This window comes from Pseudorasbora parva, chromosome 15 (genome assembly GCF_024679245.1).
Source record: "Pseudorasbora parva isolate DD20220531a chromosome 15, ASM2467924v1, whole genome shotgun sequence".
NCBI lineage: Eukaryota > Metazoa > Chordata > Actinopteri > Cypriniformes > Gobionidae > Pseudorasbora > Pseudorasbora parva.
The window spans coordinates 42,532,695-42,553,379 of NC_090186.1; the positions used below are offsets into that span (position 1 = coordinate 42,532,695).

At 39.5% G+C, this 20,685-nt stretch overlaps 1 protein-coding gene across 7 annotated transcripts in view; it reads left to right on the forward strand.

Moving 5' to 3' along the window:
• Nucleotides 1–1,669: 1,669 nt before the first annotated feature.
• gphnb (gephyrin b) overlaps nt 1,670–20,685 on the forward strand; it is a 113,751-nt gene continuing 94,735 nt past the window's right edge. For all 7 annotated transcript variants that reach the window (XR_010898137.1, XM_067418209.1, XM_067418211.1 and 4 more), the window contains exon 1: nt 1,670–1,819. Coding sequence is in view for 6 of the 7 variants with exons in the window: in XM_067418209.1 (XP_067274310.1) it covers nt 1,756–1,819 (64 nt within the window). In the remaining variant the exon portion in view is untranslated. The remainder of the gene's footprint in view (nt 1,820–20,685) is intronic.

The window sequence follows — 20,685 nt, forward strand, 5'->3', positions numbered from 1 at the left end:
TCACCCAAAAATGAAAATTAGCCCATGATTTATTGACCCTCAAGGCATCCCTTGTATATTCTTCTTTCAGATGAATAAATGTCCTGGCTCTTCCAAGCTTTATGATGGAAGTGAATAGCAGCCCAAAATTTGAAGCCAATAAAAGTGCATCCATCCATTATAAAAAAAACTCCACACAGCTCCGGGGTTAATAAAGGCCTTCTGAAATGAAACAATTTGTGGGAGAGAAAAAACAATCCATTTTTAACACGTTATAAAGTAAAATATCTAGCTTTTGGCAGACCGCCGTCTGGTATTCGACTAACGCAGAAAGTGTAACGCCTCTCGCAGCTCAAAACACTTTCGCTGCGTCTGACGCTTTTTTCTTGATTTGAATACAGAAGGTGGTCTGGAGGAAGCTAGATATTTGACTTCATAATGTTTTAAATATGGATATTTTTCTTACACAAACGCATGGCATCGCTTCAGACGGCCGTCAATAACCTCGGAGCCGTGATGGATGGATGCACTTTTTGGGTCTATAAATTTTGGGCTGCCATTATAAAGATTGGAAGAGCCAGGACATTTTTAATATAACTTCTCGCATATCAATAACTATTATCTGAAGCAAGGGAGTCTCAAGAGAAGCCCGGAATATTTTTCTGTTCATATGAAAAATCAGGTACTTTTAGCAATATTGCGTGTGAATTATATTCATGATGTTATGATGAACTATTTGGCTTTCTCCACTGATGATCTATGATGTTCAAAGCATTTCTAAGGATACTGAACACAGACTGAGATTGTGAATGGGAGCATGGTTTGAGTAACAATAACACATGATTAGGGTTTTGATAATGTAGTCAAGCAAAAGGCTAATATTAATTACCGTTATATGTCCTATACGTTGTAAAGAGCGCATTAGTGCAGCGTTTACTTTAATTGAGCGAGTGGGTCAGGTTTTCTGAGCTGGTGTGAGTGAGTGGAGGCGGGGATAATTTGCATATTCATGGCTCCGCGAATATTAAATGAGGCAATTGTGTAGAGTTACACTCAAAGCCAGATCAAAGAATTATCAGGGATAAAATATAGACTACGTTGACTTGAATATGAGGTGAGCAGGTACCAGGGAGAAAGTCTGTGAATCTGTTACTGATGTCCATTATAATATGAGTTAGAAACACACGTCTGATTTGTTGAGGAAAGCGTATTGAGCCCTAATAATGGGGCTGTGCAAGACGGAACGTTTGGGAAACACTGGAATAGTGTAAATTAACTAATAATATAAATCAATAATATCATATAATATAAACCCTCCAAAAAATACAAATAAAAAAAAGCACTTTTTTTATTTAATTTTATTGTGTGATACTTTTTATATTATTTGATGAATGGAAAGTTCAAAGGAACATAATTTATTTTTATTGAAACATTTTGTAACATTATAGGCTAAACGACTAAACCATCACACTTTTGATCCGTTTAATGCCTTCTGCATAAAAGTAGCTATTAAACAGTTCTTACTGACTCAGAAAGTAAAGTAACTTAATTTGCATAATTGCAGCGTGTCTTACAGAAACTCTGAAAGGATGTAAAACTCAAAAAAAAAAAAATGTGTTTTTGTGTTTTGATGATGATTTCCCACTGAGATATGAGCGCTGAATCTTCGCTCTGCTGCTCTCGTCTGCGCGCTTCCTTCATTCCCCCTCCAGAGTTCGATGCGCTCGGCTCTCGGCTCTGCCTGGAGTTCTCAGTGCGGCGACAGCGGTGCTGAATATGGCGTCAGACGGGATGATTTTAACAAACCACGACCACCAAATCCGGGTCGGCATCTTGACAGGTAAAGGCCAGAATCCTTTAAGTCATCGTGTGCTTTATTTTGGAGGGAAACCGCTATATATTTCCAGCTGTTTGCCAGCGGTGCCTCTCCTCCCCAAGTGTGTGTGTATGTGTGTAGCGTGCGTGTGTGTGTGCGTGTGCATGTGTGTGTTTGTGTGTTTCTCTGCTGGTCAACGGTGATTTAAAGCCCTTTTCCCCTCTTTGCCAGAGATGAATTTCCCCGCCACCCCCTGCACGATAAAGCTCCCCGCGTCTGGTTAATCTGTAGCTTTGATGTCATTACGAAATTTCACTGGAGAATGTAGTTTTTCTGCTGAATTCTTCATTTTCGCTTGTTAAGCCTTTAAAAAGAGCTTTATGTTCACGGCGTTTCCCGAGCACGTTTAATTCAGTGAACTATGTATTATTTGTACCTGGCCATCTAGGCATCGGTGATAAAGATGTGATTTAGCCCCTGTCAGAGAGAGTGGATGCAGTGGGCTGATATTAGTGAGGATGGCTGTGAATCGTGGGCAGAATGCTGCTTTCCTCTCTGCATGACAGTCTTGTTAATGGAAACATGCATTCGCCGGTGATGTTTTTTTTTTTTTTCTTTCTTCCAACAACGATACTAGCCTATGACGACTGAGATGCTCTAGCAAAGGCTTAATAGTATGCGATTAATCTCCTTTCTGTGTCAAAAATGGAAGAAAATCGAATGCATTCAACGATGGCATTTTGTGCTTGAAATCTCGCGAATTGGCAGGATAATACAGCTTTAGGGAGAGGGGGAAACGTGAAGGCCACGGATTTTCGTGTGATGTGATAACCCTCTCATGGAAATCCGCTGCTGAAGGTGGTAATGTGCAGAGATGGAGAGAGCGAGAGAGAGAGGCGCTCCATCCAGCACTGAGGGAAACCCCGCTTCACCTCCCCCCCTCCTCACTACTGTAGCGCGGGGAAACCAGCAGCGGTGGCGGCGCTGTCCACGGTTCTGAGATGCAGCGATCTCTCGAACGGGGCTGTCCGCGGTGCTGAAACACGGCAACCGCTTGGTGAGCTCCGTCCGCGGTGCTGAAACACGGCTACCGCTCGGCGAGCTCCGTCCGCGGTGCTGAAACACGGCAACCGCTCGGCGAGCTCCGTCCGCGGTGCTGAAACACGGCAACCGCTCGGCGAGCTCCGTCCGCGGTGCTGAAACACAGCAACCACTCGGTCCGCTGTCCAATTCGCGGTGCTGAAAAACAGTGGTAGCTGCCCTTGGTTCTAGCTCTATACTTGCTGCTGAAATACAGACGACAGACACTTCTCACGGGGGTATTTCCTTACATGTTATGCTAGTAAAGATGCTTTTAGTTAGAGCTGTAGACATTGAGGGGGGGAAGCATCCCCGCAGTATTCAGATTAGTGGTCAAAGATTCATAAATTATTGTATTTGGTCCCAAAATCTAATTACAGCATTCCTTTTATCTGTGCATTTATTACAGGGGATGTCCCACGGGAGTAACCTGAGGATATTTATTCTGCTCAGTTGCACAATGCATCAAACCTTTGTGGGCTTGAACCTACAAGCTATTGGTTAACCATGCCAGATATTTAACTACTAGTCTAGAGGAAATTTACAGTGTACTCAGGGCTACTTGGGTATTGGCTCATATGTTAATTTATCACACTCTTTTATCCAGGGACATCGAGAAGGACATGCTCTAAGTATTCAGATTAGTGGTGAACCGATGGGTGTTTTGGTCCGTATATCTGTTTACATGAAGTAACTTATTGCAAGTACAATCCCCCAGGAAGTAACCTCAGGATACATACTGTACCAGATTGTCAGGTTCAAACACAGCCCAGATATTTAATTGATTTTCAAGGGAAACAAGGCTGCTGGTGTATTCGCCTGCATTGCTCAGAACCGTCTCATTTGTCCGATGCATTTATTGCATGTTCTGTGCCTATGTTGTAACCTGAGGTTAAGAGTCTTGCTCAAGGGCACACTGGTGATCGTTCATAGATCGAGCCTTGTGGGGCTTGGACATACAACCTTTTGGTTTCCAAGCTAGATGTATCCGGGTATTTCCCTACATTGTCCTGTACTTTTTGGCCATTTATCAGTGCAATTTACCAGGGCAGTACCCCCCCCCCCCCCCCCCCCCCCCTGCATTGTCATATGCTTTCAATTTGATTGCCATGTCGGCATGGATATCCAGCACCCTTGAAGCCTCTAGCTTATGTCAACACACATTGTCAGTTAAGCAAATACAAGCCAGCAGACACGTCCACGAACACGAAATCATCACGCTTGTCATGCGTCAGATTACTTTGGTGACCCCCTCTACACAGGGATGACATTTGAACAGGAAGCTCGCCAATATTTGTCTTGGTAACAAATGCACCATTTCCACTTCTACTAGTGAACCCCTCTCTCTTTCTCTGTATATCCGTGTGTTGAGGGAAATGAAGACAGGAAGGTAAAAAGAAAGAGGAGAGAGATATCACAGTCTGTGTGTGTCATCTGACCTTTCAGAAATCTCTCTCTCCTTGCTGTTGCTCTTCCCTCTGTGCAGCTGTGGGATTTCACATTGTTGAAAAGTGATTTCCTTTCGTATCTCTTTCTTGCCAGTCACATCTGAGACTCTCACTTACAGGCCGCCGAAGTATCTATGTCATCAACAACGTAAAGAGAAATGTCTCTTTGTGATCAGAGTTGAAAGTGTTGACCTTTGACATCCGTCCATGTTGTTACTTCAGTTTTGTGTGACTAATCATCTGACGACGCAGGGCCTCATCCACATCTGCTCCATCTTCCCCAATGACAGCAGGGTCATGTGACCAGACCTGTCCCCTTCTCTGGGGTTGAGAGGAGCTTTGGTTGGCATAGCAACACTGTGGAGGTTTTAGGAACCTGACAAGCATACAACAACTCCAACATGTAGGGTGGAGTCATCGTTTGACATTCGGACACCATGGAGAGCTGTTACTGGACTATTTTTATTCAAATATATTTTGAGGACAGAATTTGATGTAAATGAGTCCTTGTTAAGTGTTTTTAACCCTTTGATGTGTATGATCACACCGGTGTGATTCGAATATTTACAGACTATATAACTTGACTATGTTTAATTTACATCAGAGACACATTGTGAAGGTAACTATAACATTTACTCTATCCTTCTCCCACTCCCACCGGGCACTTACATTTATGAATTTCGGGAGAAGTGGATGAATTGATGTTAGGGGTGTGCCATATCATACCGTTCACGATAATACCGGTATACATTTTTACATGATCAAAAAGTGTCATATCGCGATATCTATGATATAGCGACGCAAGGACGTATGGCGCATGTACCTTCTCTAGATACTGAGAGTATACACAAAGACCAGCGTGTCAGCCTCCGATGACAATTTAGTACCTAAAAAATGAGCTACTTGGTTACCAGAGGTCATCCCTCTTGACAACTGACATAACATTGACAACTTAAAGCTGTTATTGATGTTTGCTGCGCAATATTTGACCAGAAGGGTAACATTGACGGTTATTTTCGCTTGTTATGGCTCGTTAGATCCAGCATGCTGCCTTCTTTGAATCAGACAGAGGTAAAGTAGTACGTAAGATTACATTTATTTGAGTGAATGGATTATAGCATTTATTTGAATTAATTAGAGAGAGAGAGAGAGAGAGAGAGAGAGAGAGAGAGAGAGAGAGAGATTTGTGCCTGTGAATGTCTCAACAATGAACACTGTAAAAAAAAAAAGGCCAATTTTAAACTTTTGCAGTACAATCAACTTGGATGTTTAAGTTACTTCAACTTAAATTATGTTAAACTGACTGAAAAAATCTTGTATAACTAATAAAAAAAAGTTAATATAATGATGTGATCCAGTAGTTTAGCTATTTTATTGCTAAATTTATTGATAACATGTTTCTTTGCTCCAGAACCTGCAGCGTGATCTCTTCTCTCTTTATGTGAGTGACGTGTGCGTGCACGTGTATGCATCATAATGAAAACATTGCATTAATATAGAACGATGATTCATCTGACTTGGAACTTCCTGTGCATTAAACGATTTCATTGCATACCTTCCAGCCAATCAGAATCGAATATTCAGACAGACCATGCAATAAATTACTTTAGTTATTGTTTAACTAAAATGTTATATTACAGTTTTACTTTCAATTTCCAGTGAAAACACTAATAACTTATCACAACATTTGAGCTCGGGCAGTTCGGTCTAGACTTGGTCCATAGAGGAATAATGCCGGAACAGAAACTGTTCGACCAATAAGATCATCGGGGCGGGCTTTAGAAGACGACGGACAGATGATCAACAGTAACGTAATCATCACGTCATCAAAGGGGCTTGGGTTATATTTGTTCAAATCCTAAACGGAGAGCTTGTTTGTATCTGCATTACCTTCACAATTTCTCTCAGAAATGATGATCATGTTGAGTAAGTGCTCTGTGTATCATTAAATTCTTTTTTTACAACACCGGCAAAGATCGTTTACACTCATCTTTTTCAAGTTTTTACCACAAAACCCACCAACTACTAGCCAAAAACAAGCCGATAGCTTTTCGGGGGTACAATGCTATTTGGGGGTAAAATGTGTGTTATTTTGGCACGGTTGCCTGCTAAAATTCGCACTCATGGGTCTATATATCACATAATAGTCGCTCAACAAGTGGACATGGAAAACAACCCGCGGGGAAAAACCGCAGACTTGGCAACACAGTGCAGTTGAGCTCTGTTGACATTTGACAACTAACGTTATGCGTTGCTCTGATTGGTTGTAGATCTATCCAGTTGAGGTCTTTCCTTGTTGGGTTGAAACACGGCCCATAATCACAGCCCAATGGAGCATCAGACTCATATTCTGACTAGAGCTGTGTATGACCACGTCAGGCTACTAATAACGTGTACCAAGGCTACTTTGCTTCGACTCGTGCTGTGTGTGACTATAATGCTGTTGCCACCTTATGACATAGATTTACACTTTGAATTAAATATTCTCTCATCAATGATTAGCTCATTGGAAAGGATGGACAATGACCTTTATTTTATTTGCACAAATAAATGCTACTGCCTACTAGCTGTAATAACCAATAAAACTTTGTTCCATTTATTTTTTTCTATATCGTCATAAATATCGTTATCACAAATATTCGTGAAATATTGTGATCAAATTTTGAGGCTAAATCGCCCACCCATAATTGATGTGCTCTACATCCGACAGATACGATTCTCCGAATTGTGGTGCGAACTAACATGATGGTGCTCATTTCACGGTATAGATGAGCTAACAGGATCATTTATAAAGGTTTGTTTGAATAAAAACTGAATTTGCCTTATTCACCTGGCGGCCATTTTGAAAACCGCTGAGGGGTACACAAACCCGGAAGTTGGACTCCGATACGGTACTAATCAGAAGCAGCATTCTGTGTCACTCACTTAGTCACTCAGGAAAAAATCCAACAGAGGACAAACCTTTCACTGTTTTCCGGAGGATAAGGGATTACATGGAGAGTGGATTAAAAAATGTCAGAAAGGATCCTGGTCGTAATTTCTGCATTTTGCAGATGTAGTTCGAAAGACTCAAGCAATAGCAAGACTGGGACATGTCAAGTCAGCTTTATTTAGCGATTTTACAATGCCGATTGTTCCAAAGAGGCTTCACGGTGTTAAACGGGAAAATATTGCATCAAAATTTGATTCGGCTGCAGTCATTCTGGAGAAAATGGTGACGTTATCAGCTTATTTTAATTTATCATATAGTGTCAACGTGGGCAGATCAGTATTATAGTTGATACAGTTCATTTACATGTGGGAGATATGTGTATGTATAAGCTACTGGATCTTCATATATGTCAAATAAAATGTCCATTTATCTAAAGAATAAAGTACAATTGTATTACACATGGATGATGTCTTTCATAACTTTACAACTGGTCAGAACATCAGAAAGAAATAAGTCATTAAAAAACATTGATAGGCGCACTGGTCTAGGTTTGTAAATGGTAACTATGTACATTTATTGGTAAGGAGGAATACAAATGGCCTGCTTGTATATTGTAAGTATGGAAAAACGTACCAGAAAAGGGCAGAACATTAGAAATTACATTAGGAGCAAAATTAAAAAACTAAATTAGAAAACTATATACATAAACATATTATCAGTGATGCATTACATGGTTTTGTTACACACAGCAGGCAGAAAGTGAGTGACACAGAATGCTGCTACAGATTAGTACCGTATCGGAGTCCAGCTTCCGGGTTTGTGTGCCCCTCAACGACATTAGAGTTTTCAAAATGGCCGCCAGATGAAGAAGGCGAATAAAAATAAAAGGTTGCCCTTTAAATTTTCAGTTTCCAGTCATTTTGTTATGTGCTTTTGTTATTTTATATTATTTTTTAAAATATTTAGTTTAATATTTTATTTCTGTTTCTGTATGTTTATAATTGTAAGTTATTAATGTTTTTTTTGTTTTATATATAAATATATATATATATATATATATATATATATATATATAATTTTTCTTTTTTTCTTTTTTTATAGCTTTATTTATAATAGCAAAAATGTATTTTTATAGTTTTACTTTTAATTAACAATAATAACACTGGTTTCATCAAGGGTTTGATTTGTTGAAATCATGCAGCACATGGAAAACTAATCTACTGGAGCCAAATGGAAATGAGCATGTCATTAGTTAAGAGATTTGACATGCTGCAATTAAGGATCACGTGATTAATAAATCCAACCCAAAGGGTTCTAGTCTCTTCTTACGAGTCATTTAGGTCTTGGTTCAGTAGCTGTTGGGTTATGAAATATTTAGTTACACCCCCTTTCAGCAGTGTGTCTTTAAATGGCTTCTTTTTTAGCATCCTCACCTTGGTGAGTACTGACCTAAAAATAAACCCGATGTGACCTTGAGAAGGACCGCCATCTTCCTGTCACTTCTACAAGTGAGTTACTATTAAGGGGACCAAGGAAAGTAGTTCAGCTCAGACAACCAGAGAGAGAGACAGACAGACAGACAGACAGACAGACAGACAGACAGACAGACAGACAGACAGACAGACAGACAGACAGACAGACAGACAGACAGACAGACAGATAGATAGATAGATAGATAGATAGATAGATAGGCAGATAGATAGATAGATAGATAGATAGATAGATAGATAGATAGATAGATAGATAGATAGATAGATAGATAGATAGATAGATAGATAGATAGATAGATAGATAGATAGATAGATAGATAGATAGATAGATAGGCAGATAGATAGATAGATAGATAGATAGATAGATAGATAGATAGATAGATAGATAGATAGATAGATAGATAGATAGATAGATAGATAGATAGGCAGATAGATAGGCAGATAGATAGACACAGACAGATAGATAGACAGACAGACAGTTAAGCAATTTTACTTATATTTTTCATCAGTCAGTTGATAAAATGGGCGATAAATCCTCGTGACAGTAACAGAGCGCTTTCATTTGACACAGTGCTGTCATTATAGTCATTACTGTTAACTTGTCACGCTGTTTGTATGCCTCATTAGTGAAGAGCAGTGTATAGTTGTCTAATTGTTGTTATCTGTTTAAGTGGTGTGAGTGTGTGAGCGAGCGAGTGTGCAAGCGTGCGAGCGAGCGTGTGTGTGTGTGTGAGTGAGTGTGTGAGTGAGTGTGTGAGTGAGTGTGTGAGTGAGTGAGTGAGTGAGTGAGTGAGTGAGTGAGTGAGTGAGTGAGTGAGTGAGTGAGTGAGTGAGGAGTAAGTGAGTGAGTGAGTGAGTGAGTGAGTGAGTGAGTGAGTGAGTGAGTGAGTCAGTGAGTGAGTGAGTGAGTGAGTCAGTGAGTGAGTGAGTGAGTGAGTGAGTGAGTGAGTGAGTGAGTGAGTGAGTGAGTGAGTGAGTCAGTGAGTGAGTGAGTGAGTGAGTGAGTGAGTGAGTGAGTGAGTCAGTGAGTGAGTGAGTCAGTGAGTGAGTGAGTCAGTGAGTGAGTCAGTGAGTCAGTGAGTGAGTGAGTGAGTGAGTGAGTGAGTCAGTGAGTGAGTGAGTGAGTGAGTGAGTGAGTGAGTGAGTGAGTGAGTGAGTGAGTGAGTGAGTGAGTGAGTGAGTGAGTGTGTGTGTGTGTGTGTGTGTGTGTGTGTGTGTGTGTGTGTGTGTGTGTAAACTGGCCTGGCAGTGATAAGAGATTCAGACTTTTCGACAGCAATGCAGTGGTTTGTGTTAGGGAACCAGCTTAATGTCCTTTCCCCGGTAATTCACTTAAAGGGGTTCTATTCTTTCTGTCATTTGTTTTTTTTGTTTTTTTACCTTAGAGCTGTGATCTTTGATTTTATAGATCCATATCACCTTTCTTGCATGGATTCTGTCTGAACTTGTGTCCTTCCACAGCAGGACTATTGAAATTCAGTCACTGAACAGAACTGCCAACGAGGAAACTCTGCGGCAGACAGCACATCTCTCTCTCTCTCTCTCTCTCTCTCTCTCTCTCTCTCTCTCTCTCTCTCTCTCTCTCTCTCTCTCTCTCTCTCTCTCTCTCTCTCTCTCTCTCTCTCTCTCTCTCTCTCTCTCTCGCTCTCGCTCCTTAGATCTAGCGAATCTGGATTGTGTGGGCGGCGTTCCAATCTCACATGTGTATCAAAGAGACATGCATCGGCCACATTTACACGAGCGGCTAAATTTAGACGCCTGATAAAGTCATAAATAGGAATAAGATACAGCACACTGGTTATTTAGCATGACCAGTTGAATATGTATTTTTAATCCCTTTCTTCCATGCCTTTTTCAACACATCATTAATATATAATCACTATATCATATAATAGTCACTATATCATATCATATATAATGTCTGGAGTGAGATGGATGGACGGATGGATGGATGGATGGATGGATGGACGGATATGAATAGGTGGACGGATGGATGGATGGATGGACGGACGGACGGATGGATGGATGGATGGATGGATGGATGGATGGATGGATGGACGGACGGACGGATGGATGATGATATAAATGGATGGATATGGATGTGGATATTGAAGGTCACGTGACTAACGACTCTATTTGAAAAGAAAGAGATCCACACATTGTTTGATTAATCTCATTTGTGGATTAAAAATAGCATTGTTGCATCAATCTGTGCCAGATCTCAGGTGCTATTTTAAATCAATAAATATGAATAACGTTCCAGTGTGCAGATGTGTTTTTATGCTTCTCATCTGTCACCTGGGTGTGTGTGCATTTGTATCCTGTTTTACCAATGACACAAGTATACGACGTCCTTATGAATTGTGTTCTGACACATTATGAAATGTAATAATGCATGAGTGTTTGCATTCACATACATCTGTACTTGGCCTTGTTTCATAATTGATGAACTTTGCAACATTATTGAACTGAATTGAATCTAAATGGAGCTGAGTAATGCCACTACTGTATGTAGAGCTGATTAAGCTCAATTGAATTTGTTTTGAAATTGTTGAATTGTGTAAGATGGACATACGGTATGTCATTGAGCTGAATAATGACTGTTGCCTTCCTTTCGAGCTGCTTTACAGAAGAAATTTTGTGTTTCAAAATTGGTTTATTTTGCAACATTTACACCATTATTTTCCTGTTTATTACTATAAAGCATGATATAAAACATCTGTGTTGTATAAAGCAAATATCTAAATAAATATGACTTGACCTGACAACACAGACCGGAAGATATATGTGTGTGTTAGTGTGTCGACTTGTCTTACACACGGACTGTGTCATCAGCCAAACTAAACAACGAGAGAGTCTCATCTGGACAAAATGCATCTTTACGCTTTAGTGCTCCTTTTAAATGTTTGTGCGTGTGTGTATGTGAGAGAGAGTGTGTGTCTGCATGCTCGTGTGTGCCTGTTTATGTGATTTATGAGGACACAAATATGTATAACTACATGGGTATTACACTGATATTACAACATAAATGTGGTTTATGAGGACATTTCAAATAGCTTTAAAAATAGCAGTAAAAAGTAAAATAGCAGAATGTTTCCTGTGTGTGTGTGTGTGTGTGTGTGTGTGTGTGTGTGTGTGTGTGTGTGTGTGTGTGTGTGTGTGTGTGTGTGTGTGTGTGTGTGTGTGTGTGTGTGCGCGTGCGTGCGCGTGTGTGTGTGTGTGCATGTGTGTGTGTGCAAAAGGAGTTAATGCATCTGAAAAATGAAAACTTGAAATTAAATGAGAACTTTTGAATTTCAAATCCTCCGCCATAAGTTCCCAGATAAACACACAAATTAACCAACCACATGCTCTAAATACTGACACACTGACCTCTCAAATGGATTCAGGATTGAGTTCATCTCTTCACACACAGGGAAAGAGTGTGTTTGAAAGGAAAGAAAACCCTGAGAGGTTGCATTGAGTCTATGCAATCTTAAAGTCAACATGAAATCAAAATTGACCGTAACATTTTTTTCAATGAATCATTGCAGTGCATGCTATTCTAAAAATAATTTTTAATCTTTGTAATCTTTCATCAGAATGTAATAATACGTTCAGATATGTAACATCCACACCAACTGCTGATGGATCAAATCAAGTCTTAATCCGTATTCCCATTGGTTCACGCAGAAATATGTCACATTATGAAAATAAACTTGTTTGATGTTGACTTTGAGGTTTAATCATTAAGAGCCGCTGTAACACACGCGTGATCGACAGTAAAAAGGAAATCGCTGTCAAAGGGACGGTAAACGTGTGTGTGTGTGGGGGGGGGCATGTTTTTGTGACACATGAGGACAGGTGACTTATGAGGACAGGTGTCAGATGTCATTTTGTGTATAATTACCCATGTCCCCACTTTTCAAAAGGCTTATAAATCATACAGGATGAGTTTTTTTTTTTGAGAAAGTAAAAATGCAGAATGTTTCCTGTGATGGGTCGGTTTAGGGTGGGTGTGTGTGTGTGTGTGTGTGTGTGTGTGTGTGTGTGTGTGTGTGTGTGTGTGTGTGTGTGTGTGTGTGTGTGTGTGTGTGTGTGTGTGTGTGTGTGTGTGTGTGTGTGTGTGTGTGTGTGTGTGTGTGTGTGTGTGTGTGTGTGTGTTAAGATCAATAAATTGTGATGTTATATGTCGTAACACTTTGTACGAGGGTGTTTTAAGCTTTATAGGCCTGGAAAAAGTCTTTGGACACTTCAGTCACTTATAAATGTCAGAATGTCACTGCATTAGATGGAGAATATCAAAGTGATATTTGATCTGTTTGAAATGCTCAAACAAAAGTCATGTCCGGCCTCGGAGATCGCATCTTCACCATTTATATAAATGTTATGAAGGGTGTTAAAGGGTTCAGTTTGTGCTTGGAGTCATTATTTCATTTGTGATAACTCAATAAAATTTGTCTGCACAATTTTATTGTGTTCTCAAAAATAAAGTGTGTGTGTGTGTGTGTGTGTGTGTGTGTGTGTGTGTGTGTGTGTGTGTGTGTGTGTGTGTGTGTGTGTGTGTGTGTGTGTGTGTGTTCTGATGAGTCACCGCATGCTTGAACGTTTCTCTTTAATTAAGGAAGTGGGGATTAATAAACTCGTCAGTGACCTGCCCACTCACAAACTCTCTTTCTCCCACTTCATGGGCTTCATCATATCACGATTTTTGAAGTTGTGGGAGAAACAGCACCGGTAACACTTTACAATAAGGTCTTATCTGTTAACATTAGTTACTGCATTAACTAACATGAACTAACAATGAGCAAAATATTCGTACATCATGTATTACCTTTGTTGATCTTATAATGCCCCCTTTTACAAGATGTAAAAAAGTCTCTGAGTGTGTATGTGAAGTTTTAGCTCAAAATACCCCACAGATAGCATGTTGAAATTGAAACTGAAACTTTTTGAGGGTAAGAAAAAACACGCTGTGTGTGTGTGTGTGTGTGTGTGTGTGTGTGTGTGTGTGTGTGTGTGTGTGTGTGTGTGTGTGTGTGTGTGTGTGTGTGTGTGTGTGTGTGTGTCCCTTTCAATGCAAATGAGCTGCTACTCCAGACAGACAGACAGACAGACAGACAGACAGACAGACAGATAGATAGATAGATAGATAGATAGATAGATAGATAGATAGATAGATAGATAGATAGATAGATAGATAGATAGACAGATGAAAGCAGTTTTTATTGTCTGCATGACAGTCTAACCGTAATGTGCGCGCTGAACCGCCGCACTCTTCTCTCAGCAAGCATTCTGCTTCTTCTTAAACACCGTAGACGAGTTTTATCCTTGTTGACTGACGTGGGAAAAGAGTAAATTAGGTTTTGGAGGCTTCAATCCTCTTCTCTGCCTAAATTTAACCTTCTTTCTCTGATGGCTTGTCGGTTCCTCACTAACACCCACTCCAGTGCGCCGGATTCTTCTCTGCTCGGTGCAAAAGCGAGTGCATATACTTGCCAGCTTTAAATAATGGAGGAAGGCGCTTTTGTGGGGCACGTGTGTGTAATGGCAGGGGTGAATAATTCAGCCTCGTCTACTCTCTGTTCTGTTCACTAGCACCATTATGAGAGAAGACACTCAGATCATGCAGCCGCAATGTAAAATGTTAATGTCGGTCTCTGGCACCAGGTCCGGCTCGCGTGTGGCCCTCGAGGGGGCCGGCCTGAGGTCAGGGCTTTCAGGACACTGTTCCTAATGGACAGAAAGAGGCTGATCTGAAATATCTTCTCTGGAGCTGACACAAAGGGTTTGGGTTTGCCCTTATGAGTTATAGTGCGTAATATTGGCAACTCCTGCTTAGATGTTTAAATGTGCTGGAAGACCGGGATTTAAAGGGACAGTTCACCTAGAAATTTTTTTTCTTTAGTATTTTAGCAATAGATTTTTTCCAAGCAAATTATGGACTTCACACTGCAAAAAGACAAAAAAATAACCACAAAGGCATCATTAACATCTTTACCAGGCAAGCATAGCAATGCTCGAATAAAGGCTAATAATGGCTAAATTAAAACACAAGAATAACGAAGATTAAAGGGTTAGTTATTCCAAAAATGAAAATGATGTCATTAATTACACACCCTTATGTAGCTCGACACCCGTAAGACCTCCGTTCATCTTCAGACACAAATGAAGATATTAGTGTTGAAATCCGATGGTTCAGAAAGGCCTTCATTGACACCAATGTCATTTCCTCTTCAATCCGCGAGATGCCGAATTGGACATTCAAGACTCACTCATTCATATTTATTGAAGGGGGAAGAGAAACCGGTTTGTGATTTGTGTAAGAATTTCACGAGTATAAAACATATATTAATAGAATGTCCTTTTCTAAATAATATTAGACAACGGTTTTATTCAGAAAACACATTAATTTGATATTTTTAAAAAGGTTTCTCCTGGAATAATTTTAGATTTTTTTGTCAAATATTCAATTGAAAGATTCTATGTAATTGTTGTTATTATGACTATTGTTGTTATTGATATATATGCCTGATTTTTGTATAGTGATTGTTTTAAAATTGTTAAATTATTGTAAACAATGTATTGAAGTGATACTGCTGATTGCCATGAATATAGCCTTTGCTGCTGATATGGCATTAAATCATAAATAAATGAAATCCTCTTCAAACCGTTATGAATCAGTGAATCGATTCATGATTCGGATCGCGTCTCAAACAGCTGAAATCACGTGACATTGGCGATCCGAATCATGAATCGATTCACTGATTCATAACGGTTCGAAAGCGTTGTTTTGAAATCGGTCCATCACTCTATAAGTCGTTATTTATTTATTTTGCGCACAAAAACTATTCTCGTGTCTTCATAAATGATTGTAGAGCCGCTGTAGTGAGATGGGCTTTGTAACGACGTCTTTAGTGCCTTTATGGGTCTTGAGAGAGGAAATGACATTGGTGTCAATGAAGGCCTTTCTGAGCCATCGGATTTCAACACTAATATCTTCATCTGTGTGTGAAGATGAGCGGAGGTCTGACGGGTGTCCAACCACAGGAGGGTGAGGAATTAATGACAGAATTTTTGGGTGAACTAACTCTTTAAGACTCATACCGACAGAGGAACTGACATTAGGCGAGAGAGAACAATAGAATCATGAATGGAGCAATTCTCCACGCCAGACATGAGAGTGTAGGGGAGATGTAGGGGCCATAAATAATTTCATTCGCATTTATATTTGCCTTCTCTAAAAAAAAAATAGGTGACATGGTCTCAGAAAAACTCTAAAACTATGCATTTTATGAAACATCCTCAGGTTTGAAATGAAGCATGACCACACATCTAGCATCACTTTTTACTGGTTTTAAATTGTTATACCACTCTCACATATGTTTTATACATTTAAAAATTATATTTTTAATATTTGTATTTTTGCTTATGTTTGAGCTTGTATATCTCCATATTAATAACAGTCTGATTTGTGAACTGTAAACTCACAAGTGCCAGCTTTCTAAATATATGTTGGTTATGTGTCTAAATGGGCCTCGCATGTTAAGGGTTAAAGTAGTCCATATATGAAAAATTATGATCAGTGCCGTTTCTAGGCATAGACAAACTAGGCGGTCGCCTAGGGTGCCAACAGCTGGGGGGCGCCAGTGAGCCCCCACCCCAACAAATTTTTTTAGTTATTTCATATATATTTTATTATTAATATTTCGTACTTTTTGGAGGCATTATGATTAGTTGCGATTATTGGAGTGAAGTCGCCATGGTGATAGTGGCGCTGCTGTAATGAGATCATGTAGAGGGCGGCAGGGAACGTCGTCATCCGTGCTTTAGCTTCATCATCATGAAAAGGTCAAAGCCATCAGGGGCTCAGTATCGTACAAAGAAAACAGAGGAAATATAAAAAAGAGAGCGAAATATACAGGTATTTTAGCCTATTTATTGGTTACTTGTTCTCTACTAAGCTGGTCGCTCTATCATAAGGTTGAGCAAAACATTACACTGAATATTAGTACTGGACCACACGCCATGCTCATTTATTTCAGCTGCAGAACTTTATAGCATATTTAATTTGAATAAATAAAAAAAACATTACATCAGTGATAGCTGTTTAGTGTAAATTGATCAAGTAATACTGTCATAACCATGGGCGTCACTAGGCCCTTTTTAATGAACTTATGCCTCAGCCCCCCTAAAAAAATATGTGATTAACCTTTAAAACTTATGAAACTGGGGGGAGGCTTTGGCTACGGCTTCGTCCCGTCTTTTAGTCTTTGTGTCACTGTGTTCTTCAATCCGCAGCGGCGCCGAGTGACATGGTTTTCAAGCTATTGTTATCTAATTTTTTGGCCTTCAGATCATCTTAAAATACACATATGTAGATCATATAAATCAACATTTTCTCGGGGGAGCATGCCCCCGAACCCCCCTAACATTTGTGATCTTAGTGATAATAAACCTGGCTACATTATTGGATTAATGCATGTACAATATGGCCATGAAATAAGGAAGTCATATTTGCTTTGATAACTTTGTTATAGTTTAAAAAAAAAAAAAAAAGATATGAATCTAGGGTGCCAGAAAGGCTAGAAACGGCCCTGATTATGATCCAGATAAAGTGGCAGGGAAGTGTTGGAAATCTCTGCTGTAGTTCTTAAATCTCATTTGAACTTTTACATGCTTAAACTTGCCAAAACATCAGTCATGTGACATACAGGAACCAATGCCATTTGTGCCTTTGGTGTCACATGACACATTTGAATATATAGTACAAAAACAACATATATCTACATAGAGGGCTACAACTCTGCTTATGATTTTTTATACGTTTCTAAAGTTTTACTGCATTTATTTGCTCAAAAATACAGTAAAAAAATTTGAAATATTATTACAATTTAAAATAGCGTGTTTTTTTATGTGAATATATAGTAAAGTGTAATTTATTCCTGTGATCAAAGCTGAATTTATCATCATTACTCCAGTCTTCAGTGTCACATGATCCTTCACTAATCATTCTAATGTGATGATTTGCTGCTCAAGAAACATTTATGATGATTATCAAGGTTGAAAACAGTTGTGCTACTTCATATTTTTTTGTGGAATTTTTTTTTTTTTAAGCCAAAGGATTCTTTGATGAATGGAGAGTTTAAAAAAACAGCATTTATTTGAAATTTTTTTTGTTACTTAATAAGTGTCTTTAATGTCAGTTGTGATCAATTTAATGCGTCCTTGCTGAACTATTCATTTCTTTAAAAAAAAAAAAGAAAAGAACATTTTTCTGATCCCAAACTTTTGAACTTGTTTTTTGTAAGTCACACTTATCATGTGACCAAATGCTAAGAAAATGGTAACTGCAACACACAAATGTGGGCATCCGTTGACCGACAAGAATTTAGACAAGAGTGAGAAATAGTAGCGATGATACTTGCCCAAGCAAACAGCACCAAATATTGTAAATGACACCACAGAGCAAAGCATGAAAATACAGAGAAGGCAGATCTTAAAAGGAAGCGGGATGAAAAGGGAGCGAGAGGATGAAATGGGAAGCAAAGGATCTGCAGTGTTGTAGTCGTAACAGTGAAGCTGTGCAGTAATTGCTGATGCCGTCCAGAGAATTGAATGCGATGAAGGCAGCTGCTTACAGCCAGATTCATTAGGACAGCTGTGCCCGGAGCAGAGAGACGGGGAGAGAGAGAGAGAGACAGACAGAAAGGGAGAGATGGTTGTGTCTTGGGAAATAAGTAGATTCCAAAATCCGAGAGAGAGAGAGAGAGAGAGAGAGAGAGAGAGAGAGAGACAGCTGGAGTGAGACAGGGTTAAGGGGAGTCTCTCTGTCAGGGGAAATAAGTGCACTGCAGAGTCAGGAAACTCCAGCCATGAGCAGTGTGTTTGAAATCGCAGCAGTGCTGCAGTACAGAGAGCGGAGGGGTCTTCCCTTACTGCAGTGTGCTCGAACGCAGCCCACCGCTGCATACTAACTACAGCCGCACATGACTGCATGTTTAACTGCAATACTCCACGTGATATACCAGATACAAACTGTAAGCACTGTGGTAGGAAGCACAGTGCTGCTTATTAACACATATAGGGCTGCACGAGATACATGCAAATGTACACATCGCAATATACATAACTCAACGGCTTTACGATGACTGCATGATTTTAATACTCCAAAATAAGTACTCATGAGCACAGTAAGCCGTCTCTCGGACAGTGTGTAATCCTGAATTCAATTCTCTTCCGCAGCTGATATGGGGAAAAAATACACACAAAATGGTCAAAACGCCCGTCTGGGTGAATATGTAAACACGGTCAATTTTGTCCTTTTTACAAGATGTAAAATAAGTCTCTGAGTGTGTATGTGAAGTTTTAGCTCAAAATACCCCACAGATATTTTTATAGCATGTTCAAATGTCACTTTTTAAGGGTGAGCAAAAACATGCCGTTTATGTGTGTGTCCCTTTAAATGCAAATGAGCTGCTACTCCCCTCTCAGGAAGAGGGCGGAGCTTTAAGAGCTCATGTTAGCACCTCCGATTAGCTCCCTGGGGTGGTTTCGTGAAAAAAAGTTCAAATGTATGTTATTTTGGCACGGTTGCCTGCTAAAATTCGCATTCCTGGGTCTATATATCACATAATTGAAGTCGCTTCAACACGCTGACATGGAAAACAACTCGTGGGGAAAAAATGCAGACTTGGCAACACAGTGCAGTTGAGCTCTGTTGACATTTGACAACTAACGTTATGCGTCGCTCCGTTGCTCTGATTGGTTGTAGGTCTGTCCAATTGAGGTCATTCCTGGTTGGGTTGAAACACGGCCCATAATGACAGCCCAATGGAGCATCAGACTCATATTCTGACTAGAGCTGTGTATGACCACGTCAGGCAACTCACACAGACACACACTCAAAAAAGTTTAAAACTGTTCAGTCTTTTATGATCAAACTGGAGTCAGACAATTATGTAGAGACTCAAGAAGAAGAGAAGATATGTAGAATGAGACGGGACGTTTCTGGATGGATAGTTGATGAATTTATGAGTTAGTTATCTTCAAGTTATTGATTAGCATATTCTGTCATGATAATCTATAAATGGCTGGTAAAAATTCAGCTTTGATCACATAAATAAATTATATTTTTCTAAATATTCACATTGAAAACAGCTATTTTAAATTGTAAAAAGATTTCACAATTCGGCTGTATTTTTGGTCAGTTTAATCTCCCTGACCTCAACTGTTTGAATGGTGGTGTAAGCATCACTGCACTAAACAACAGCACTAGGGAAAGATTGTAGGATTTTACTTTTGATCTGATTATATCCTGAAGGACAAACATTCCCCAAATGCTTAGTCAGGTCTTGAGTTGTCAAGCTCTAAAATAACTAAACAACATTATAAACGTATCATAAATATGCACCATAAGACTTTATTTCAAGCCTTCTGATGTCTTTGGAGTTTGATGATCACAGTCCCTTTTATTTCATTTCATTTTCACAGAAGAAAGAAAGTCAGATGGGTTTGTAACAACATTAGGGTGAGTAAATGATGACCGAATGTTAATTTTGGAGTGAACGGTACCTTTAATGATGTGAAAGAGACACTGAATGTAGTTCAGGGATGTCTGGAACATCTGGATGAGCATTTGTGTTGATGGTTAGGGCTCCAGTTTAGTTGCTCTCAGTGACTTTGAGACTGATGACTGACCTTTGACCCTGACCCAAACTACATCACCTCATATATATATATATATATATATATATATATATATATATATATATATATATACAGTCTTGTTCAAAATAATAGCAGTACAATGTGACTAACCAGAATAATCAAGGTTTTTCGTATATTTTTTTATTGCTACGTGGCAAACAAGTTACCAGTAGGTTCAGTAGATTCTCAGAAAACAAATGAGACCCAGCATTCATGATATGCACGCTCTTAAGGCTGTGCAATTGGGCAGTT